This window comes from Oryza sativa, chromosome 4, assembly GCF_034140825.1.
Source record: "Oryza sativa Japonica Group chromosome 4, ASM3414082v1".
Lineage (NCBI taxonomy): Eukaryota > Viridiplantae > Streptophyta > Magnoliopsida > Poales > Poaceae > Oryza > Oryza sativa.
Window position 1 is genome coordinate 34,629,404 of NC_089038.1, and position 23,755 is coordinate 34,653,158.

At 43.7% G+C, this 23,755-nt stretch overlaps 5 protein-coding genes across 6 annotated transcripts; 2 read left to right on the forward strand and 3 right to left on the reverse strand.

Annotated features, from left to right (window-relative positions):
- The first annotated feature begins 822 nt into the window (after nt 1-822).
- Nucleotides 823-2,621, forward strand: LOC4337336 (F-box/kelch-repeat protein At5g15710). Its single transcript, XM_015780014.3, has one exon. It carries the CDS (start codon nt 968-970, stop codon nt 2,228-2,230), a length of 1,263 nt encoding a protein of 420 aa, XP_015635500.1. The 5' UTR covers nt 823-967; the 3' UTR covers nt 2,231-2,621.
- Nucleotides 2,622-4,832: 2,211 nt separating this feature from the next.
- LOC4337337 (phosphatidylinositol 4-kinase gamma 6) lies at nt 4,833-7,363 on the reverse strand. 2 transcript variants are annotated; one of them, XM_015780012.3, is made up of 2 exons: nt 7,211-7,363; nt 4,833-7,024 (listed from the first exon to the last, which is right to left on the reverse strand). In XM_015780012.3, the coding sequence occupies exon 2, from the start codon at nt 6,902-6,904 to the stop codon at nt 5,087-5,089; it is 1,818 nt and encodes a 605-aa protein (XP_015635498.1). In that variant the 5' UTR covers nt 6,905-7,024; nt 7,211-7,363; the 3' UTR covers nt 4,833-5,086. The 2 variants fall into 2 exon arrangements, with proteins under 2 accessions (XP_015635498.1, XP_015635499.1); XM_015780013.3 differs by having other exon boundaries at nt 7,140-7,363.
- A 2,436-nt stretch (nt 7,364-9,799) lies between these two features.
- LOC4337338 (uncharacterized protein At5g50100, chloroplastic) lies at nt 9,800-13,489 on the forward strand. Its single transcript, XM_015777975.3, has 8 exons — nt 9,800-10,142; nt 10,525-10,655; nt 11,319-11,426; nt 11,808-11,864; nt 12,620-12,685; nt 12,873-12,933; nt 13,091-13,134; nt 13,217-13,489. Exons 1-8 carry the CDS (start codon nt 10,016-10,018, stop codon nt 13,250-13,252), a joined length of 630 nt encoding a protein of 209 aa, XP_015633461.1. The 5' UTR covers nt 9,800-10,015; the 3' UTR covers nt 13,253-13,489.
- On the reverse strand, nt 13,343-16,417 carry LOC4337339 (ubiquinol oxidase 4, chloroplastic/chromoplastic). Its single transcript, XM_015777974.3, has 9 exons — nt 16,220-16,417; nt 15,964-16,135; nt 15,792-15,885; nt 15,547-15,662; nt 15,206-15,314; nt 15,026-15,094; nt 14,560-14,631; nt 14,415-14,462; nt 13,343-14,110 (listed from the first exon to the last, which is right to left on the reverse strand). Exons 1-9 carry the CDS (start codon nt 16,342-16,344, stop codon nt 13,905-13,907), a joined length of 1,011 nt encoding a protein of 336 aa, XP_015633460.1. The 5' UTR covers nt 16,345-16,417; the 3' UTR covers nt 13,343-13,904.
- Nucleotides 16,418-18,526: 2,109 nt separating this feature from the next.
- Nucleotides 18,527-21,616, reverse strand: LOC4337340 (uncharacterized). Its single transcript, XM_015778295.3, has 5 exons — nt 21,268-21,616; nt 21,119-21,191; nt 20,426-20,490; nt 19,854-19,963; nt 18,527-19,157 (listed from the first exon to the last, which is right to left on the reverse strand). The coding sequence occupies exons 1-5, from the start codon at nt 21,394-21,396 to the stop codon at nt 18,956-18,958; spliced, it is 579 nt and encodes a 192-aa protein (XP_015633781.1). The 5' UTR covers nt 21,397-21,616; the 3' UTR covers nt 18,527-18,955.
- Between the last annotated feature and the right edge of the window lie 2,139 nt (nt 21,617-23,755).

A 23,755-nucleotide genomic window follows, 5' to 3' on the forward strand; every position in this document is an offset into this window, starting at 1 on the left:
TTTAATTCATAAGTTGATTTTTATTTTACAAATATGTCGTTTTGTTTTGTTCATTCGATAAAAAAAATGCCTGTACGTTGTAACCGGTGAAATCTATTTTAGTTGTATTATTGTTAGATTTTTTTTGTCTAAAATGTATATGGGAATTTTATTTTGATAGTATTGATATCTAATTCGGAATCTTTATTGTGATGATGGTCATATATTGTACGCTGCTTTATTATAGTATGATAAAAATTCTTAAGCAATTAGGAGTATAACTCTCGTCTCAAATTAGCTTACAAGTTTTATAAAAGGACTTTTATACGACTGTCTGTGTAAACGAAGGAACTTCAAAACCTACTTACCAAACTACATGCGAAAACATCTCTAATTTTGATTTCCTTCGATATGCCAAAATATGGCCCCGTTTAGTTCCTAAATTTTTTTTCTAAAAATATCACATCGAATCTTTGAACACATGTATGAAACATTAAATGTAGATTAAAAGAAAAAACTAATTGTACAGTTAGGGGAGAAATCGCGAGACGAATTTTTTGAGCCTAATTAGTCCATGATTAGCTATAAGTGCTACAGTAATCTACATGTGCTAATGTCGGATTAATTAGGCTCAAAAGATTGTCTCGCAGTTTTCAGACGAGTTATGAAATTAGTTTTTTTCATTCATCCAAAAATCTCTTCTAACATTCGATCAAACGTCCAATATTACAGTCCAAAATTTTTATTTCACCAACTGAACAGGCCCTGTGGCCTTCCACTCCATTCCGTCTCCCCCGTTTCTGCAGCTGCGCTTCACGCCTCCAGGAGAGAGAGAGAGTGGACGCCTACTACGTCCAAAAAAGAAAAAAAAAAGAAGAGGAGAGAGAGCGGAGGAGCAGCCTGCGACTCAGGCAGGCGCTGCAGCCTGCCTGTTTCTCCTCTTCAAATCACCCCAGATTTGCGATTCCCCCTCGCCGATCTCGCGGCGATGGGTGACGCGGCCGCGCCGCCGGCGGCGGTGGCGGCGGCGGCGCGGGCGGCGCGGCCGACGAGCCCGTCGCGCCCGCCCAAGGCGATCCGCAGCACCAAGCCGCGGGGGCTCGACGAGGAGACCGCCGCGCCCGCCGCCGCCACGTTCCCCTCCATCAAGGCCCCCTCCGCCGCCGCCGCCTCGCTCCTCCACGCCGACGTCCCCATGGAGGCGCGCGTCTGGGCGCCCCTCCCCGACGACCTCCTCCTCGAGGTGCTCGCCCGCGTCCCGCCCTTCCTGCTCTTCCGCCTCCGCCCCGTCTCCCGCCGCTGGGACTCCATCCTCCACGACCCGGCCTTCCTCGCCGCGCACGCCGGGGTCCCCTCCCACGGGCCCTGCCTCCTCACCTTCTGGAGGGGCGCCGCGAGCTCGCCGCCGCAGTGCAGCGTGCTCAGCCTGCCCCTCCGCGCCCGCTACAAGCTCCCGTTCGGCTTCCTCCCCGCCTGGGACCTCTGGCTAGTCGGCTCCTCGGGGGGTCTCGTCTGCTTCTCCGGCTTTGACGGCGCCGGATTCCGCACCGTGGTTTGCAATCCGCTCACGCAGACCTGGCGGGTGCTCCCGGACATGCATTACAACCAGCAGCGGCAGCTGGTGCTCGCGGTGGATAAGAAGCGCAGGTCGTTCAAGGTAATCGCCGCGAGCGATGTCTATGGGGACAAGACGCTCCCCACCGAGGTCTATGACTCCAAGGAGAATAAGTGGTCAGTGCATCAGATGATGCCTGCGGCGAATCTGTGCTCGTCGAAGATGGCGTTCTGTGACTCCAGGTTGTACTTGGAGACGCTCTCGCCACTGGGGCTGATGATGTATAGAGTGGATGCGGGCAATTGGGAGCATATACCAGCCAAATTCCCACGGTCGCTGCTGGATGGATATCTAGTTGCAGGAGCTCGCACACGGTTGTTCTTGGTAGGAAGGATTGGGCTATACAGCACACTGCAGAGTATGAGGATCTGGGAGCTTGATCATGGTAGGACAGTCTGGGTAGAGATAAGCCGGATGCCGCCCAAGTACTTCAGGGCTTTGCTGAGGTTGTCTGCTGAAAGGTTCGAGTGCTTTGGGCAGGACAACTTGATATGTTTCACATCGTGGAACCAGGGAAAAGGTCTTCTATACGATGTGGATAAGAAGGCTTGGTCATGGATTGCTGGTTGTGCAAGCCAGCTTTGCAATAGCCAGATCTGTTTTTATGAGCCAAGATTTGACACGTTGATCTATTGACAATGGTAGAGATGTCCTGCGAAGGCTCAAGCTCAAATGCTTCTCAGTTCAGTATCTGGATTCAGTACATTTTTCTATTGGAGCAAGGCTACCAGCCATATCAAGTGCTGGGATCGATAGTGTTTTCTTCCTCGAGACTGTAAGTTGAGATATTTCAACAAAGAGTTGAGTGGCCAACAATGACAAATCATGCCATTGGAGATCCATCGATCCTTTGTTACTTGAGAAGTTATGTTGTATGACAATGCTGTATGAGGATATATGGAAGGAAGTATCATCAGAAATAGAGGTCCGCTTGTTCCCATTCCATTTTGTTAGCAAATCCGTGACTTGTAAAATATTCCATTTTCATCTCTTAAATGAAAATCATTAGCATCTTGTTCTATAAGAAGGAATGATTGTGTTCACTCGATTCATGGAATTCTATCTGAAATATAGCACAATTTCAGTTTGTCATTGCTTTTACTGGAAAACAGAACTCATGTAGATCAGTGGTAATATTTTTCATACTTGATCATAGCACTGCATTCTTATACTATCCAATTACCTATATCTTTGAATACATGATTCTTGTTCGGGGATAAAAAGGAATTCCATAACTTTAAACCTCCTAACGATAATGTTTTTCAATATGTGTTTTTTCTAGTTTATGTTCACTTCATTTTTCTTTTGGGCGAGGAAACTTGTCAACTTGATTAAGTTTGACAATATAGTTATACGAGATATTGAGATATGCATGACAACTTCTTCTGTGTTGATTGGTCAATGATGATTTAAGTAACCCACAATACTTCATTGAAGCTATGAGGGAATTCTCGATTGTGCATTTCACCCAGGACTCTACAACTATACTGAACAATACCACAAGCTTAGTGTTGTAGATGTAAAAATTTCCTAAAACTGAACATGTGTGACACCTAGAAGATGGAACCGCATACATTTTCCATTTACCCAGTGGTAACCGACTGTTTCTGATGTCACAGATTGGTAGTGTTTAAAATATTGTGCTGTGGGAGTTAATCTTATATTGTTTCTTCAGTGAGGCAGACCACAACAAACCATATGCATTGTCAAATGTTATCAGTTGTTGTGTGCTGGAGTGAGAAAATGACTGTAGTAATTGACTGATTGCATATGGAATTATGCACAATTGTGCAAATGCAGATCTGCCTTTTCACTTGGTTGCGCTTAAAAAGCAAGTTATTTTTCTTAACTAATTTATCAGAGGATGGTGACCCTCAAATAAGGTCAACTCTGGTGCCACTGTTCAGATCACTGCTGTCAGCTTTTCTCATTATTACAATCCTGCAAATGTTATATAGAATAGTCCACCCTAAAACTTGGTTCCATTTTCAGTTTTTCACTGTTCTAGGAAAAGCAGCTAACATTTGGTAGCAACATTATTTGCGGTGGAGATTTTGAGCTGACATGGCATAAATAGTTTTTTTTTTCCTGTGTAGTCGTGCTGTTAATTGGCTAAAATGGATTAGCTAAGTTCTATTGTTATCAATAGGTAAACTATGCTTGACGGTTGATAATGGTATTGTTTTAACAGATCAGCTTCCTATACATTGATGGAGCATTTACTTTTGTACTCTTATTTTACTCTGAATGCTGCAAACCAAGATGTTTTCATTCATAGCATGTTATCAATTATATGTATATGTACCGATCATCTTTTAGTGAACTATGCATATTACAGAATCCGAGTTGGTCTTGGGATGCATTATTTTTTGTTTGTTACTAGCTTCAACATGTTATGAATGAGCATGCATAAAAATCACCGAGGCTAACGTCTCCAATAAATACATACAGAAAAATGCTCTGATTTGTGGGAGACTTGGGAGTTGGGAGGGCATTTTGTATGAACTGCTATGAACCTACTTTGACAGAATTGCCATCCACTGCTAAATGCTGTAGGCTCTGTCTTTTTAGAACAGGAAAACTCTTTCTTGGTATTTTTATATATGTATTTATCGATCAAATGCCTTATCCTCAAATGTCTTTATCATTGAAATGGTTTATTGATGTACCTGGCTATGTCTGTCCTCAGCAGAAGCAGCTTTAAGGCAGCATTTTCCCTCTAGCAGATAAGGATGGCTTGACTGAACTGTGAACATGCCAGATGCTCTGCTTTGTACTCTCCCAAGCAAGGATTGGAGTATTAAATTGTGCAATCCAGAATGACAGTTTTATTCTGATCAGATATGGAGGCGTTTTGATCTGACCTGTAGGATTTATAAAAACGAAATACGGGAATTTACCATCTTCGGTTTAGAGTAGAGAGGAAGCTTGAACCATGAGTCCATGACCTATGTTACCTGAATTTTCTCTCTACCAAGAACCTAGTCAAAACAAAGAACATCCAATACGTTCAAGGTTCAACAGCAGGTAAAAAGCATTTGCATTCACTACGGAAGTGCAGGTTTACAGCTCATACCACAGAATTTTCTTTGTTGAACAGGGAGGTAAAGCACTTGCATAAAAGAACACTAGGCAAGCATTTACATCAAAAGAGAGCATATTTACATCTCACAGCACAAAGAATGTTCACCAACAGCTATGAAAAACACCATTGACATATTTGGCATCTAACACAATATACACAAGCTGACAAGCATTTATTAAGAAGCACCTGTTTAACATAGTTAATCAACATGCATAATAGCCCTTCTCCACACCCATCACCATCCTGATCTTGTCTACCTGAACATAACAAGTTTACATGGCAACATTGCACAAAGCTGTAGGCATTTCTCACATGAGCATATATCCCTTCCTGTACTCACTCCATAATAAGCAACACAAGTAGCAAGCATTACATTATTTTTCTTCTCTGCTGCTCTATGGTCCTACTCAAAACTTGCAGGAAGTGCCCAGCCGCTGCTTCATCCGCTGCCCTGCAGCCGCCGCACGCTCCTGCAGAGCTTCTTTCAGCAGCTCCTGGAACTTCTCAAGGAATATATTCCACTCTTCTGCATTCATGTCCGACAGCCTGACGAAGTATACACTTGATGGAAGCTGTTCGTCTGCACTCCTGTTCAGAGCATGCACACTGCCGTTAGAACCGCTGGATTTATCAGCACTGGGGAACTTCAACCCTCCAGAATGGACACGCTCCGATGAACGCTTGGAAGATTCACTTCGGCCATCATCATCATCATTGTCCTCATCGATGCTCTCCACAAGCTTTGAAAGAGGGTTTCTGAAACCATTCCCCTTTGCTCCTAAGCCATTGAATCTTGGTGACCTAATCACATCATTGTACTCTCCTAACATGTCCAGTGAGAATTGGAAATCCATGTCCTCCCCTTGTTCGATGACAGGTGAGTATGGTTCCCACTCAGCTAATTTTCTCCTAGCTTCCATGCAGACAACCTCCAGCTTGCTCGGTTCCTCCTCCAACCCTCTGAACTCCCTGGTCATCATCTCACCTATCTCTGCCAAGCAAAGACCAGAAGCAGCAGCCTCCTTAAGGAAGATTGTGCACAGCACCAGGACACGAAGGCAGGCCTCGCGGATTATAGGAAGCTCCCTACGCAGCATTGCCACATCCCTCATTGGATCAAGATTCTTAATGTACTCGAGCTCCTCTTCAGAGAATGGGATTGATGACTGAGCCCAGTGGATCCACTCGAAATAAGGGTCCTCCAAATTCTCTGGCAAGCACAGGCCATGATCAATTGGAAACAATTCCGTCTGACAACCAAAGCGACCGGTGCCACCATCAAGCTTCCTCACCAGCACATTACCAGCATGCCTGTCAGTGTTGAAAATTCTGATATCCAGTATGCCGATCCTATGAACAGCAGCAACCGGGAAGCTCGACGTGCCATGATCACTGGCATCGAAGTCATGCGCGATGAACTGCTGAAACGAAGCGATCTTGCTGGAAACCTGCTGCTTCTGATCATGAGCTGGACTGCCGCCGTTCACCGGACAATTGATATGGAAAATTGAGTGTGTGATCTTCACCAACGCCGTCGGAGGAACATTTGCGAAGTTATCATGATCCAACAGGTACGCCGCCACCTCCCTGAACCCTGTCTCTCCCACCCTGACAGATTTCTTCAGTCCCGGCTGCCCAAGCGCTCTCCCGACGAACCCCTTCGGGTTGTTGGGTGCAAAAGGCTCCTCATCCGTCGGCTTCACGATGGCAACCCTGTCGCCGGAGATGTTCCTGAAGTAGTAGGAGCCACCAAGCCCACTGCCAATGGGGACCGGATCCACGCCGCTCCTGATGGCGGTGACCACGTCGTCGACGAGGCGCTTCACGCGGGCGCAGCTGATCGAGCAGCCGAGCATCTCGACCAGGCCGCTGCGATCCTTGTGCTCGAAGTCCTTGGACACCGGGCAGAGGCAGGGCGTGGAGCAGCTCCGGTTGATGCTGTTGCGGGTGAGCAGCAGCGGCGAGTCCGGGCGGATGAAGGAGAGGTCATTCTCCAGGACGCGGTCGCCGAAGGTGAGCGAGGTCTCGCCGGTGGGCACGTTGAGCGCGAGCTGCAGCCGGCGCTTCACCGTGTGCGCGTTGTCGCTGCGGTCGAGGTCCATGCCCAGCACGCACCCAGTCTCCGTCTGCACGAACACCCGCCGCCGCCCCGCCCCGCCGAAGAAGCGCCTCAGCAGCAGCGCCGGCACCTGGCTCTTGATGTGGCTCTCCAGATTGGGCGACATGGCAGCCGCGGCAGCAGCAGCAGCTTCCTCCTCTTCTTGGTGCGCGCGCCGTACAGGCCGGAGGCCGACGCCGTCAGGGAGAGGGGAAGCACCGCTCTCGTTGCTATCATCGGATCACGCCTGCAAACCAAACGAAAACGCAGAATTCTCACTCAAATTCCTCCACTACACACTCCCCAAAACACCAACCCATCAACGAATTCGCCATAAATCGGATAATCTCAAGCATCCGAACCAAACAAGAATTGTAGCGCCAGATGCAAAGAAGCGGCGGGAGTGAAACAACGAAATCCTCTCCGCTCTCACCATGGAGGGGGTAAGTGCGGGGTGCGGGTGCACAGAGCGAGGGTAAGGGGATCGCCCGGCGGCAGCGGCGGCGGCGGCGGCGGCGGCCGGAGCAGGGCTTGATTGCTCAATCCATCTACCTCTCCTCCTCTACTGCTCCCGCACCCGCTGCCCAACGAATTCCGCTGGGTTCGCTTGGTTTTTCTCCTCCCTCATCCAAACGACGCGAGGTATTCCGGCGATGTTTATCCTCACAAAAAAAACCCCTACACTTAATACTATTTACATGTGAATCCTCCCACCATGAAATCGTTGGATATGCAGGATGCAGATCTGAAACGGGAGTTTTTGCGAGGGGTTATATGAAAAATGTTAAGCCGAACGGACACGATGGCTCGTGCGCAATCGCGCTTGTACACCCTACCGATGCGTCGGATGGCCAATCTGTCCCCGCAACGTCCGGCGGCCGTCGATCTCGCAGTGGACGGCCCAGATCGACTCGGAGGTTTGTCTAGGGCGGTGTAAAGATCGCGTGGTCAGTCACGTTTTTTCCCCGACCGGAGGAAAGCTCTAGAAGGGAGCAGCGGCTGCCGTCCGATGCGGGTGATGTTAAATCTCCAGCCGTTGAAATCGCTAGGCCCATGGGCCACATGGCCCTCTCGGCGACGGCGATCTGGATAAGAGCGATTGGCTGCTGCACGCCGGATGACGTGGGCCCTTGTCGTTGTGTGGGGCCCCTTTGCGGCCGTCTCCATTGCTACTCCCTCGTCCCTCCCATTACACAAGTTTGATCTTCCGTTTTATTTAAATATATTTTTTAAAAAAATAAAATATAAGTTATCTATAAAGCACTATTCATATTTTATTATCTTATAACATTAAAAATACTAATTATAAAAAAATTTAAATAAGACAGACAATTAAAATTAGACACGAAAACTTATGGTTGCGTTTAAATAGAACGGAGGGAGTAGTTTGCTACCATGCGGTATTGCTGTTTCCAAGACATTTTTTGCGTCAGCTGATTTGTGAGAAAGAGAAGTAGGGGGAGTAAATTCTGCAACTTTTTTATGTGCACCTTATTTTCGCTTATATGATTTCAGCCTTTCAGGAAAGTCTTGAAAAACATCTGGACCAGTCGGATAGTGTTTTGAGAGGCATGTCTAAGCAACCAGCATATTATGGTTTTGAAAGCAATTGGTAGTTGGTGTGGTATAAGCACACACCTAACCACAAAAGGCTAGTTTTATGAGTGATACTCCGCGCTTCTGCGTCAGAGTATTAAGTTTAGTTAAAATGCAACAACAATGTTCTAACATTAAAAAGGGATTCGTGCATTACCTAATAAGGTAAATCAAACACATTATATATATATATATATATATATATATATATATATATATATATATATGTATATATATATATATTATATAGTAAATTTGTTTGGTGCTCCATGGTGCCCGGGTACCATTGTTGAAATTGAGTATATACCCAATTCAAATGAGTATGAAACTTTTTCAATTACCTAGGTATTAACATTAACTACTTTACTAACTAGTTTAAAGCAAGTTTGAACTGAATTTGAACTTGTTTTTGTTAGATTTTGATTCTAGGTATATAGCATCCATACATATAATTAGTTAGGTATGTAATAATGTATTGTGAAATAAAGTTAAATTTGAGTTGTTTTGTTGATAAGTATAAGTATGAATCAAATTATTATAACTAGGTATATACTCACAATTTAAAAATTTTGAAAAATTTGAGTGATTTTGTGCATTAGATACCATGGTGCCCGGGCACCATGGTGCCCCATATGAGTGTCCTATATATATATATATATATATATATATATATATATATATATATATATATATATATATATATATATATATATATAAACTTGCAAGGACCAAGAAGTGCATCTTTCTTTTTAAAAGAATTGAGAAAACACATCTCGACAAGAATCTGTCTAACTCAAATATTTATGACTGAATGAGTACATTTGCTCTCAACTTTATAGCCTTGTGATGCTTGATTTCGATATACATGTGATGCTACATGACATTCAACCAAAGGTCACATATTACAAAATTAAGATATGCATGCGGGTGTTTTTTTCAATAGAACATTAATTATGCTAGAGATTTGTCACTTGTCGACGTCGCTTTAGTATGTTTTAGCAAGTGTATTTGTGAGTGTGTAACTATCTATAGGTATTCATGTATGTGCACGTATACGTCTTTCATGTAACCAGAAAAAAATTATATATATTCATATACATCTTCTGTATAATCTAGAAAAAAAAATATTACCTTTGTTTTTTATGATTTTTTTATAATATTTGATCATTTGTTTTATTAAAAATTTAGTATAATATCTAAAAATAGAAGTTAAGATCACAATAAAATAGATGACATTTATGTAATTTATTTTCATAAGACGAATGATCAAATATCACACCAAAACTTAACTATTATGTTCATGTAATACAAAACTAGAAACAAGACATACCAACATCACAACATGGGGGGTATGATTTGTTGTGCGGGCTAATCCAACGGTTAAGATCAGGCCACGGAGCCCAAGGAAGCTTCCACAAAAACATGAGTCGCAAATGGGAGAAACTCAAGAGAAACTGGCGGTTGCGGAGAGAAGAGAGAGAAGCAAGGAACAAACGGTCACGGTGGCGCAACGCCGACCGACCACCAGCAAGCAAAGGCAACCGCATTTCAATCGGCGCGCCCCGAAGTAACCCAGTAACCCACCTCGATCGCTCGACGCACGCACGCCGCGTGGAGACGTCGCGAGAGATCGATCCGACCGATGGCGAGCTCGCTGGCACGCATGGGTGCGGCGCTGCCCCGGGTGCGGCCGCGCGCCGCGGCGCGGTTCCCGCCGCCACCGGGGCGGTGGGACTCCGCGGCGGCGCTCCGCCGCGCTCCGGTGTACGGTGAGCTAGCCTTGATGGTTTCAGGGCATTTGATTCGCTTTGTTAGAGGGGAACTTGGTGTTCTCTGATGCGTTTGCCCATTTGCACAATGCACGCTCGCAGCTCTGTTGCCTGCTGGTAATCGAACCGGATACTCTAGATTAGAACAACGAAACTGCAAAGTTGCATCTGTTGGTTTGGTTGAGGCCCCCGAGTTCTCCGCTGCATTTCGTGTAAAATTTGATGAAGTTTTAGGCGTGTGTAATTCGGGAAGCATACTTGGATAGTGGGGTATTATGCTTGTGTGTCCTTCAGATGCCGCAACGGCATTAATGTTTTGTTGTTGTTTGGTTTTGTAATTTTTTGTAGTTTATGTAACTAGTAATTGTGATGTCTGCTTCAGGTTTCAGATGTCAAGTTCACTCTGACGTCAAAGTAGGCCCTAGTTCAGGGTTAAAGGATGGGGAAAATTCATCTGGAAGTTGGAGGATCAAGATGCTCTATGATGGCGATTGCCCACTCTGTATGCGTGAGGTTCGTTGCACAATTTATTATTGCTGGGACTTGTTGTATTGAGCTAATGCATGCTTTAGAAGATCGTAAAATAAATACAGCATTTTGTTTTTCTACACTTGCTTGACTGGTGTGGCAAGGGACAACTGATTTGTGAAAACTGCAAATGTGAATGGTACATGAATGGAGCAACTAGTTGCCTAACTCAAATAGAGAGAACAAATCATTGTCTAGACTCTTTATTCTGTACAAATTTCATAGTGTGGATAAATTTCTTGTTGAACTACCCAGTGACTTTTATGTTCTCAAATAAACAAAATATGGCTTGTTTTAAATATGTAGTCTAATTAGAACTTTTCTGACATCATCTTATTCTTCCCCCCATCATACTTTATTCTTTCCTTGGGAATTGCTGCTAGCCGTATATTTTACGTTAAATCGGTATAAAAAACTTTGGTTGGGACGTCTGAGACCATGCATGAAGCTTATCTGTGAGACAGTGACGGACACTATTAGCTGAAATACAAATACTATGAAGCAGTACCTTCAAAATAGTTGCATATTTTACTCATATTTATAAAGTGCAATGTTGTTTTAAGTTACAGATAAAACATCACATCAATGCTGACCAATATTGGTTTTGCAGCAGAAACTAAATTTGCCCTACCGCTCATGTATTTACAGGTAAACATGCTGAGGGAAAGAAACAAATCCTATGGAGCTATAAAATTTGTTGACATAAGCTCGAAAGATTACTCTCCACAAGACAATCAGAACCTTGATTATGAAACTGTACGTATTTCTTGTAACTACAGATTGACTTGTTTGGTTATGACATACATTGTACTTTCATGTCCTCGTGTCTTTTTAATGTGAAAATACTACTGCAACAAAGATAATCTAGAATCGGTGCACGAGGCAGAGGATTTCTTTGACTTCTGTTAATCCAGCTACTTCTATTTTTACGCTGAATTAGTTAGTTGTTTCCTGAAATCATACTTCATCATAACGTTATGTTATAAAAGATGGAAGGCCATAGGCCCAGCTTTTACAGAAAGCTGAAGGATAATGCTTTTGTTATGTGGCTAACTTTGTAGATATAGAAGGTCCTTAAGCATAGTATGTATTTGTTTGTCCTCTCTTTTCCCTGAAGTTTTTTTTTTTTGTTTTCAGGCCATGGGGAGGATACATGCTATACTTTCAGATGGAACAATAGTCACAGATGTTGAGGTATGACAGAGGCACTGTCTCAGTGTCTCCTAAAAAATTCAGGAATTTCTCTTTAAAGAAAATCAGAAGATACTGCCAGGTGAACTATTGGGTTATGTTGAAACACATCGGGTCACGAAATAACACATAGGGTTATGTTGTAACATATAAATAGTTTGAACATATTTTGCAACTAATGAAAGAAAGAAATTCCCATGTGGTCACTAATTCAGCATGAAAGTAATGGATGACTAAATTGAGTCTGTACTGACACTAAGTAAGCAAAAATAGCAGTGTTACTCAGCATTATATTTATTGATGACATGCAAGAAGTATAGCTGTATTGCAATAGAGCTTATTGGCATGTATGTCATCACATTCCTAGCAGTAATTGTGCTAACTTTGTGAGATGAAATGAGATGATAAAGAACTGGACTTCAATGTTAGTTGACTTTGACAAAAGCTACCAAATAATCTCATACTGCACTGCCAGGCTAACTCGTATGAGCGTTTAATTTCAAGATAAACAAGATGCTCTTACCTTGTAATTTCGGCAGGCTGTGTTTTTGTCATCTATCTCTGCTTGGTGAATGATAGGATGTGAATTATCTTTAGTCCATCATGTAATGCTGCTACTCTGAATGAACTGAAATGGAAGCCACTGTTTAAAAAGGAAAACAGATGCTCTTATGAATCTATGCATAAGTTTTATGTTAGTATATAGTAGTATTATGTTTTATGCCATTTGATAACAGTAACTGTGGTTGTTATTGCAGGCATTTAGAAAGCTGTATGAGGAAGTGGGACTTGGTTGGATTTATGCAGTTACTAAGTATGAGCCTGTAAGTGCGTATTAACACAAAGCAAATAGCAGGATGTCACAATGTTAACTTTTAGCTGCATGGTTCTTATATAATCAGTAAATCAACTTAAAGAGTTGTTGAGTGCAATCTGTTGTTATAAAACCAGCCTCTTGTTTGAACTTTTAATGCCTTTTACTTTTACTCGTCTCATTCTGATATTCCGCAGGTAGCTAAAGTAGCAAATGCAATATATGGTGTGTGGGCCAAATACCGGATGCAAATTACAGGTTTAGTGACTAAACATTTATCATCGGGTGCTCTGACAATGTTCTCGTTTCATTTATTTTGGTTGTCATCGGATGAAAATGAAGCACTTATGTAAACGAAATATGCATATATTTTTTCTGAATACTTCGGTGATTTCTTTTCTGCGATGTATGACAGGTCGACCTCCACTAGAGGAAATTATGGAATCCAGAAAACTAGCAGTAAGCAATTTTTAATTTTTAGTCACGGGCTCATCTCTGGAAATTCACCGTCTGCGTGTGAATGACTGCTGTTTTTCCGCAGGCCGAATGCAAAGATGATAAAGTGTGCAAGATGTGAGCAACGGAGCATCGGTCTGCTGTGGCTACCATTCCCACATACGCTTAGGTAGACACACAATCACACATACAAAGCTAATCTCACCATACAGATCATTATAATGCATAGTGCTATAGATAAGATTATGAGAACGACGATACAGTAATTTGCCTGAGATGTAATAGTATCATCTGTACACTGAATAAATGACAAATAAATCTTCAGAAAAAACAAAGCAGCAGTATGATTGATTTTTCATTTCGCATTGACTTCTTCGATACTGCAGTGAGCTTCCTTCTCATCTTCACGAAATTCTACGGTTTGAGTCAGTTCCACCTTGAGCTGACCATATTCACCGTATGCTGCCTGATCATGAGCCATCTCCATTTCCCTTACAGAGCAGCTTTGTGAACTTAAGAAGCAGCAAGCAACCGAACTTTCCATAGAACCACAGCACATCAAGATTGCAAATTTTGTAGGGCTTCACAACTTGCAGTAACATCTATCTCATGAATATATTATTTTTATTGTGATACAGCTAGCCTATTCTGAAGGATTATCAAGAATGTTAAGATTATAGTGGTCCCTATCTTTTGAAAGAAAAAAGGAAACCGACTGTTATCAAAACTCTATTCTATGAGACTATGACGCACTCCATTCCAATTAGGATCAGTCACTCTTTACTCACAAGAGATTTTTTGACACAATCCACGATACCTTCACAGTCATCTTCAGGTATTACACACTCGGTGTCAGTTTCTAAGCATTTCTGCATAGAGTGAGGAGAACGAAGGTTTCCATGTGTTTGACAGGCCTTCATCGTCTTGCAATGTTCTGCCTCATCATCTCGTATATTGACAAATACATCATACAAGTTATCTGCAACGGGATATGAAAAACAGTGAACCCAACTTCATAGGCAACACAGCATATATACTGTTGAAAAAAAATCAGGATCCAGAAACTCAGCTAATGATCAGCTGAAAGTGAATCAAAATGTTGGTTCGATGGATCTTAAATTAGAACTGTTTGTTAGGAACTTTCTGATGACTTTAATGACTTGATCAGATGGATCAGTGAAACTGAACTCACATGCTACAGATAACATGCAAGAATCCAAAGTTTCTGAAAAGATTAACTCAAGGAAACTAATAAAGGAGGAAAGAGAGAAGGACATCCGTACCAATTTTAGGTCTCCTAGAACATGGGACTCTTGCTGTTTGAAATTCATCTGGGAAAACAACCATGTAAGCAAAGGGAACAGATGGTAATGCTTAATACTGAGCATAAACGCTTCAAGTGTAAATAAAGCCAAAGCAAGAGCTAACCGAATAAGTAAAGATCCTCATTCAGGTAATAGTTTAAAGCCGCCTCGGGAGCTGGTAGCTTTTTCAACTCATCTGTTAGAAAGAAAGAAACATCTGAAATCATGGAACTGGAAACCAGTTGGGACCAAAAAACTTTGCAACGCCCAGTGTGATACCAAAATTGTTCAAGAAAGACCGAGTAAAAAACGAACTAATAAAATGGTTCATAATGACTTTAGTCTTTCAGATTTATTACAGAAATGGCAGATTGATAATTAAGTTCAACGAATTCGGTGTCACCTCAACATTGCCAACTTGATGGTGCAAGCCAAAAAGCCAATAAGAGCCAAGGTATTACAAATCCACCAAAATCAAAGAGTCATAAAATTTACTCTAACAAATATCACTCAGAAGTAGAATTTTACTAGTTGTCATGATAAAATTTTGCACGACAGGAGAGATGTTAAATCCATCTACGTTTTATTACCTTCATGGAGCTTAATAAACTTGTCATAGGTTGAGTACGCATGCCTCTCAACACATTCAGAAAAATGGTCTGTATATAAGATAAATGATTCCAAGCACTATCATTAATTCATTATAGAAAAGGCATGGAATAAAAATGATAAATTGTTTTACTTCATAATTGGCATAGGTGCACACTTACATGCCATTCTTGGGCTCACCATGTACATCGCAACAGTCATGAAGTAGTAAAAAAATGCAGCAAACCGTGCAAGAAAACGATCAACCCATAAAGAGTTGCCACCCAATTCCTGATATGAACCAAGATGAGGAATAAAGTCAGAACATCAAAGACCATAACCAAGATATTAAAAAATCAGCTAATGTGTCAATAAGCAGTAGGTTGAATTCCTTTAAAGATTATATTAAGGTAAAGAAAACGGGATATGCTAACAGTTAACATAATCTAAAAGGACATCTAAACAGGAAGAAACAGCATATATGAATGCACTGATGTGCAGACAGAAAGAGCTAGAGACATACTTCCATGATTAAGAGGTGATGGAACTCATTCCAGCTCTCAGCAAAGTGCACCTTTATATAATCGGCTCTCCTCCACCAGCCAAAGGTTTCATACATGTGAAGCACCGAGATAAACGCTGTTCAATAGTCAGGCAGTCAGTGAAACAGTAACTGAAACAGTACAGTACTGTGTAGGAACCATACTTGCATATTGCGAAATTCAGAGACCTGCAGGTTATAGCGAGCATGTAAGACGAGATCCTCACCAAAATACGGCACCCTAGCAATCGTCTCCAATACGAAAAATCTAGCGTAGTTGCGGTCACGGTACAATCCATCAAGTATCGTGATGACTGACTCCTGCGGATCGAACAGATTGTAAAATTACCCAATCTGCATGGAATTTGATGTTGATCCGATTTGACTGGTGGAAATTACCGTGAGGAAAATGTTCACGGACTGCTCGAGCTTAACCACCCAGCTCTCCTCGGCGGTGACCAGTGGCTCGTCAGGAGGAGCCGTCTCCCTGAAGGGGAAGGACTCCTCGACGGCCACCTCGGTCTGCTCCTTCTCCCGCTGCGTCCTCATCGCCTCCGCGCGGAAAACCCTCCTGCCACAAGCAGCAGCAGAGACGCACGTGTCAGCGCGCGTGGAGGAGACGGGATCAAGGAGGGGGAGGGGCGAGACGGCCTACCTGGTGGCGACGGTGCCGACGCGGGGGCGGTGCGCACGGAGAGGGAGGAAGGCGGGCGGCGGCGAGCAGCGGGTGGAGGGCGCCGCCGCGGCGGGGAGCGGGGAGGCGGAGGCGACCGCCGCCATGCCGACGTCCAGAAGGTGTTGCGCCGCGCGGAAATGGGAAGAGGGAAGAACCGAAGTTGGAGTGGTGTACTGTACCTGTACTTGGAGACTTGGGATTGGAGTATATTCGCGCGCGGCCGGCTGCACGGTGTAGCTACGGTGTTTGTCGCGGACTCGCGGGGTTTTGGAGCGGAACGGCCGTTTGATAGTAGTACCAGAGAAGAGTGGAACGCACGGTGGTACAGCGGTGGTGGTGGAGTGAAGCGCGGAGGAATCACCGAATCGGTGGGCCGGTGCCGGCAAAGGCGCAGGATCTCGTCGTCGCTCGCTGATTCATCGCTCGTTAGTTGGGTGGGACAATCGCGTCGTGGTGTAATTAGGGTTTAGAAAATCGTACAGTAATCTTTTTACTTGTTTTTAAAATGAAAAAGTACGAATTATCCCCCGCAACTATCGTGGTCGTCCAAATTACCCCCTGAACCACAAAACCGGACATTCTTCACCCCCAACTATGCAAACCGGACGAATTACCCCCCCGGACCCAATCCGCGGTGGTTTTGGTCTACGTGGTGTACGTGTGGCAGTCCAGTCATCATTCTATTTATAAAAAAATGTGGGACCCACCTGTCATATACTCTTCCACTATTCCTCTCTCTCACTCTTTGTTTCACTCTTCCCCCCCTCTCTCTCTCTCTCTCACGCGCACGCACGCTCGGCAGCTCGTCGTCTCCATCGCCGTCGCCATCGCCATTGCTCGCGCCATCGCCATTGCCATCGCCATCTCCCCTCAAACCCCGCCCGCGCCACGCGCCGTCGTCCGCCGCCATCGTCGCCTCGAGCCCCGCCCGCGCGCCGTCATCCATCGCCGTCACCCCGCGCCCGCGTGCCCACGCTCGCCGTCGCCGTCGCCATCTCCCCTCGAGCTCCGCTCGCGTCGCGCGCCGTTGTCCGTCCCCCGTCGCCTCGAGCCCCGCCCGCGCGCCGTCATCCGTCGTCGTCACCTTGCGCCCGCGTGTCCCGCGTGCTGCTGCCGTCGTGTCTCGGAGGAGGCGAGGCGGCGGCGGCCCGGCCGACCACTACGACGACCTCACCAATCGCATCAACGAGTCGCCGGAGTCGGATTCCTCCACCTAGCTAGCTCCGCCCCAGCCGTCGGAGTGCTCAGCTCCCCTCCGCCGCCGCCGCCTCACCTCGCTACCGCAGCCTTGCCTCGGCACCCCTCCGTCGTCCAGCTGAAGAGGGAGAGTGAGGGCGCGAGGGCCTCGGCACCGTACTGCTGCTCCCGGTGGTGCGCGAGGGCGACGGCGGCGCTTGCCCAGCTAGCCGCCGCCGCCACTCGCCCCGCCGCTGCTTGCTTTAGCGAGGGGAGGGGATGAACCCGGGAGGAGAGAGAGAAGAGGTGAGATATCTGACGGGTGGGCCCCACCAAATTTTTTTAAAGGACTGCTGACTTGCCTGCCACGTGTATGTCACGTAGATCAAAACCACTCCAGAGATTGAGAAGGGGGGTTATTTGTCCGGTTTTAGTAGTTGAGGATGCAAAATGTCTGTTTTTCGAGTTGAGGGGGGTAATTCAGACGACCGCGATAGTTCGGGGGGGCAATTCGTGTTTTTTCCTTTTTAAAACCACGGTATATCTCGTAGTACCTACATGATTATCATGGTAACCGTCAAACTGTAGATAGCGATAACCCATTCTAAACGGTTTAGTAAATCTTGGTCGTGGCACACCGTGCAAATCTTGAGGCAAGCCTGCTTTTTATGCAAATTTTTTTCTTTCTTTTTGGGAAATCCTATGAACATTGAACTCTTCTATTGTGGAATTATCGCCGAGGTTGTGTGCTCTGAACCATTGTTCGTTATGTGGAAGTTGCTTGCTGGGTTTTGCTGTCTTGGGCTGTTGGGCATGTGATTGCTGCTGATGCTGCTTTGCCGTGGGCGCTCGGGCGAGGCCGGTGCAGTGGGCCAGTGGATGCCGCTTGCCGTGCGACCACGCGTGAGGACGCAAAGACCGCCGCGGAACACGGGGCAGGCAGCACGAGCAGTGTGGCCGAGCACGACTGCACGACCGCGCGAGTGGTCGCCAATCTTGCGGCGAAGATACAAGCCCAAGGTTTAGGCCAACAGATTTTTCAATGCGTCAAATGATTCTTCTCAACCTTTTTTTTATCTGTAGGTTGACATTAACAGATGGCAAAGCCCATTAGAATGAACTGCCCCACGAGATAATATGGGATCCCTGATTATTCCCAGCTCATCGGTTCCGGTCACCAACAAATGCTTGTGCATTCTCATGTGTCCATCGACGAATTACAGGTGCAATGCCTCGACGAGGCAGGCACATTTTGAAAGGGAAAACAGCATGACAAAAATGACAAATATCAGCCTGGCTAGTAGTAAACGGTAACATCAGCGCAAGGCATTTTCCTATGAGAATTAGGAAGATAATCTCCCTAGTTCCGATCCTAATCTTATTGAAAAGGATGTTCCAATCCTGCAAAATTTGGAACGTCTGCCAGTCATATGAACAGGCTTCTTTGGTTTCTATTCTCAGGCACATGGGCATCGATGTTCATCTGTATTTCAGAGGAATCATGCACATCCTGCTGCCTGAGAGTTACTGTTAACATTTTCAGATGGTGCTTTCGCCTGTCAACCGAGGGGCCTCGACAGTCTTGGCCGCTGGTCGGTTCCTTCTGAGTCTGTTTTTGAGTTTACTGAAAGGCCGCCAGTGCCATCTGTGGTGTGAATTGATTTGGCCCATCAGCTTCTGTTGCTCTCTTCGGAAGCCTCTCCGAGCGTACCAGGCTCCACCCCGCCACCCTAGCGCATACCTAGCAAGTTGCAAAAGAAGAGCGCATCTAAGTTTATTATGTAAACAAATAGTCAGCATAAATACAATTTGTTACTAGCACTATTGTCATCAGTGTCTTGAAATCATTCCCAAACTTTATCAGACAAGTTTGCCGTCTTTTTTCCACTGTTTGGTTAGTAGCACACTCTGAGGCCTTTTATGCAAGCAAGAAAAGAAGGAAAATCCATACTAAAGTAGGGAATTGATGCATGGCATATGAGGTTTAACACCAGACAGTGCATTTTCCAGTTCAGACTAAATACATGAAAAGATAACAGTTAAAATATGGTCAGTGTAGTGCCTACCTCAGCGGTTTTATAGTTGGAACAAGTCAGCAGGATATACCAACGAAATTTTTTAAAAAAAATTGTACCACTTAATGCTAGTTCTACTGAGTCTGGAAAAAAAAATCAAACTCAAACTAGCAAAATAACTAACCAACAGTATACAGCCTCCCAATCCAACATTTTCATATCCTACGTCAGAAATTTAATGTAACAGACCAATGTTTAGAGTTTGCTTCAGCAGAGGATGCGTTAGAACCTTATGTAGAAAGCAAGTAGCAGGCCTAGTGTTACAACAATTGCATAAAATTAAAACCATTTGGTAGTAGCGATTTCTAGAGTTGATCAATGTTTGTGAAAATTGAATTTACATATCAACAGAAAGAACATACCCGACAACTGAAGTTGTCAATGCAGTGGCTACACAGGCTGGAGTGCTGATATTACTGGAAGTGACAATCTTTTTAATCTCTTCATGTTCGACTTTGTGAGTATCCTTCAGCTGTGACAACAAAGAAAGAAAGAAAAAGACTGAGGAAAAACATCTCAAACATTATCCATGGTAAATATCCGGAAAAAAATTACAAGAAAGCACTGAAGGACAAAAGGAAATCAAGGATGAAAGAAGGAAAGCAGATGGTCCAACTCCAACCATTGCCATGGACCAGGGCAAGTTGACTATTAGGTGGTAACAAAAATCTGACCATCATCATTTCATGGAAACATATTTAAGCATCATCATAGTGTATAGATCCAATGTCACACTCACCATGACTCATTTGAGAAACTAATAAAAGAAAAACATAATGCAATTGCAACTAAAAAAAGGTATTTCAGTATTGTCATTAACATGGCAGCAAGCATGTCAGATTGGAATTTGCAATACCGAACACAGAGAAAGAAACCCAGTGATACATTCACAAATAAGTAAGCATGCTAACAGACTATCCAATAAATGACTTACAGATTGTTCAATTGAGTTAAGTCTCTTATCAATCCTTGATTGTTGCATGTGCCGCAAAGAATAACCTATAAAAGAAAATTCACAGTTTATATTAGAAAATTGTAAATCCAGCAAACTTAAGTAAAAGTATAACCGAAATTCCACAGGGATTAGGGAGCAAATGAGAACTGAAGCATAAAATGGTTGTCAGATTCAATCATGAAAGAGAAACTATCAGTTGGAATGGCGTGGGAGAATGCTGGGGTCTTTTAACATAACATATAGCAGGGCAGAAAGCAGTTCATGCCAAATGAAGTGAGGTCCATCAAGGAACTAAACAAAAGAAAAATGAGCAACTACCTTCCTAATTTCCATAAACCTAATCAACAATCAGAAAGTGGGAAAGAGAACAGAGTCCAACTGCAGCCATAATGTGAGAAATATTGGTACAGTTCAGCTCCGGTTTCTAATTCAGGTATTCCCTAAAGTATTATTGCTGAACCAACTATATAATATAGTTTATCAGCTCAGCAGTTGCACAATCGATCGCAGCACTCGCTACATCAGCTAAAGATATAGAAAAGTCTGTCCAAATCAATCGGCATACAACTTGGCGCACTTGCTTCCACGCATCACCCACTACCAAATGACCGAAACGCTAAGATCGAGAATAGCAATACGCAGCCGAGGGAGGCAGGTAAAGCAGTAGCGTACCGGCCCATGCGGTGAGGACGGAGGCGATGGATGTGCCGACGGTGAACACGACGCGGTGGCTCTCGAACACTTCCTGCGGGGCGGGAGCATCACGCATCAGCCAATACGGGATTGGGGATTGATTGACCTAGGGCTAGGGGGTCGCCTACCTTGGTGGAGAAGAAGGTGTCGCGCACGGCGGCCCAGGAGTTGGACGCGCGGCGGCGGAGGTTGGGCAGCGAGAGCGCCTGGCGGGACAGCAGCGCGCGGCCGGCGCCGCCCAGCCGCCGCACCACCATCTCTCTCTCTCTCCGATCTCGGCGCCGCCGCGGCCGCACCGGTGGCGGAGTGGGGTTCCAATTATTTTGGGGGAATTTGGGAGGGACGCGAGCGAGCGAGCGAAGCGAGAGAACGAGCGGACGGCTCGGCTTCAGCTCGCGGCGACACCAACTTGCGCAGGAAGAAACCCAACCTGCGGCGCTGCGCCGGCGAGGAAATCGGAGTTACCACTCGTAATCCATCGCGCAGATGCACCGGGCGCCGAATAATACTCCACTAGAATCGTACTCCCTTATTTAAAAATGTTTGAATAAGGGAGTACGATTTTTTTAATACTGCACCGGGCGAGGAAATCAAAATATTTGACACTTTGTTTTTTTAAGTACGTGTTTAATCATTCGTCTTATTTAAAAAAATTAAGTAAATTATTCTTTTCATATCATTTGATTCATTGTTAAATATACTTTCATGTACACATATAATTTTATATATTTTACAAGTTTTTTAATAAAATAAATGGTCAAATATGTACTTAAAAAAGTCAACGGTGTCAAATATTTTGAAACAGAAGGAATATTGTATTCCGATGGCATACGGGAGGGAAATCGCGTATTTCTAATTAATTCTTAGACATTCTTACTGCACTGCCCGTATATCGGTATATGTATAACCATTAATAATTGGGTTATTTGGTATTGTTTGTGGTACAAGGAGTTTATAAATTTTTGGAGGTAGAATATAAGTTATACTTGGATCATATATACTCTCATCAACTGATAATTTGTAGAAATGATATCGTTTTCTATATTACTTGGGATCAGAAATTGCCAAAGACGATAGACGATACCACTTCTATATAAACGTAATGTCAGGATTATCTCTACTGTTTTCATCCTCGCTATCAAAGCTAGGAGTTTATAATTTTACTATTTTTAAAAAGATATTGAGAGTTATCATATTTTTAATTGTAAGTTTGATATCTTCAAGTACTATATATCTCTGGGTATCCCGAGGTACTATTTGTAATATAAATATATTTTATATATTTTCTTTAAGTATCATAAAATTTCTCATGGAGTATATACATGATGATGAGATGTGCCCATCAGCCCATAATCTGTGGCAAGGCTTGTAATCTTGAATTCTCAGCAAACCAAGCACAGTTTTCACCGGATTGCTCGTATTCAAACTATGTACTACTACTCTACTAGAATTGATTTGCTCGTCAAATTGTTCCGTTCAATTGATCAATTTGCTGGTTGTCGTACACCAACCCGCTACTTGTGGCTTATCCAGTTCTCCTATACATTACTTTTCTCTGGACAGTCGCTTGCAAACCCAATAAATAAAAACAATAATTTTGATATTTTGCTGTTTTGATACATTGCGAGATGAACAAACAAAAGATGGATCAGACCGTATTCGCCCTTAAAGATTGGGATATTTGTTCTATCAAGAACATCATGACATAAGTTAGAAAATCTCTAGATTTTTTCCTTTTTGAATTTGCTAAATATCATTTTAAAAATAGGACCAAAATCTTGCAAATTTTTAACCTTAGAATTTTCTTTGTGATTCGTGCTCCAATCACCTAGCTCCTTTTTCTCCAACTCGGACATAGCTCCAGTGATCGATGATGACTTGATGAGTTAGGATTAAGGATCTTGTGTGGCTATATTGTGCTCCGTTTTTTTTTGGTTCACTTGTTACATACGATTCATTACCTTTAGTTTGTTTATAAATTCACGTTCACTTTGTGTTTGTAAGTCATGAAAAAGCTAATATCATTTTCTTTCAAAACATGGTGCAAACGCAAATACTCGTATATACGCGGACGCACACGTTATTCATACGAGCACATTCGAAAAAATACGATAGTATATCTCGAGATTGATAAGATTGGACATAAGCATCTCGCCGTCGATGGTACGTTGATAACCATAAGTTAGGATTTAAAGTCAAGTTTGCATGTTCTATTGTAAGAAACCCAATGGCAGAGCTCAGTTCGCAGCCAAATAGCATTTTTCTTCAAAGATAAAAATTAATTTGCTTTATTTAAAGGTGTCTTTTTCATCAATGAACTATTTCGAAGTGCGATACGTCAATTTTTGCCGTAGAAAAAAGGTTTTAAGTGTACTCCATTCGTTTAAGGCCTACTTGGCGAGTTGGGCACAGAGTACCATTTGCTGGATAACTGATGATTTAACCCATAAAATTATTTAAAAATCACTTTCATGATCATTTGCTTGCCACGATAGAGTTCATTCCCCTTGTTGATTGTTGCCAATGCGGCGATGCCACACCTAGTCCCTACTCCCTACCAAGCAAACTGATCGGCACGTGAAATAAGATTTTGTAAGGGACAGAAAGTTATGGGAG

Coding starts and splice junctions, on each gene's coding strand:
- LOC4337336 (XM_015780014.3), top strand. CDS start 968: ATGGGTGACGCGGCCGCGCCGCCGGCGGCGGTGGCGGCGGCGGCGCGG.
- LOC4337338 (XM_015777975.3), top strand. CDS start 10,016: ATGGCGAGCTCGCTGGCACGCATGGGTGCGGCGCTGCCCCGGGTGCGG. Junction 10,143..10,524: donor CCGCCGCGCTCCGGTGTACG/GTGAGCTAGCCT, acceptor TGTCTGCTTCAG/GTTTCAGATGTCAAGTTCAC. Junction 10,656..11,318: donor GCCCACTCTGTATGCGTGAG/GTTCGTTGCACA, acceptor ATGTATTTACAG/GTAAACATGCTGAGGGAAAG.
- LOC4337337 (XM_015780012.3), bottom strand. CDS start 6,904: ATGTCGCCCAATCTGGAGAGCCACATCAAGAGCCAGGTGCCGGCGCTG.
- LOC4337339 (XM_015777974.3), bottom strand. CDS start 16,344: ATGGCGGCGGTCGCCTCCGCCTCCCCGCTCCCCGCCGCGGCGGCGCCC. Junction 16,136..16,219: donor GTCGGCACCGTCGCCACCAG/GTAGGCCGTCTC, acceptor TGCTTGTGGCAG/GAGGGTTTTCCGCGCGGAGG. Junction 15,315..15,546: donor ATCACCTCTTAATCATGGAA/GTATGTCTCTAG, acceptor GGTTCATATCAG/GAATTGGGTGGCAACTCTTT.
- LOC4337340 (XM_015778295.3), bottom strand. CDS start 21,396: ATGGTGGTGCGGCGGCTGGGCGGCGCCGGCCGCGCGCTGCTGTCCCGC. Junction 21,192..21,267: donor ACACCTTCTTCTCCACCAAG/GTAGGCGACCCC, acceptor CCCGCCCCGCAG/GAAGTGTTCGAGAGCCACCG. Junction 20,491..21,118: donor CGTCCTCACCGCATGGGCCG/GTACGCTACTGC, acceptor TTTCTTTTATAG/GTTATTCTTTGCGGCACATG.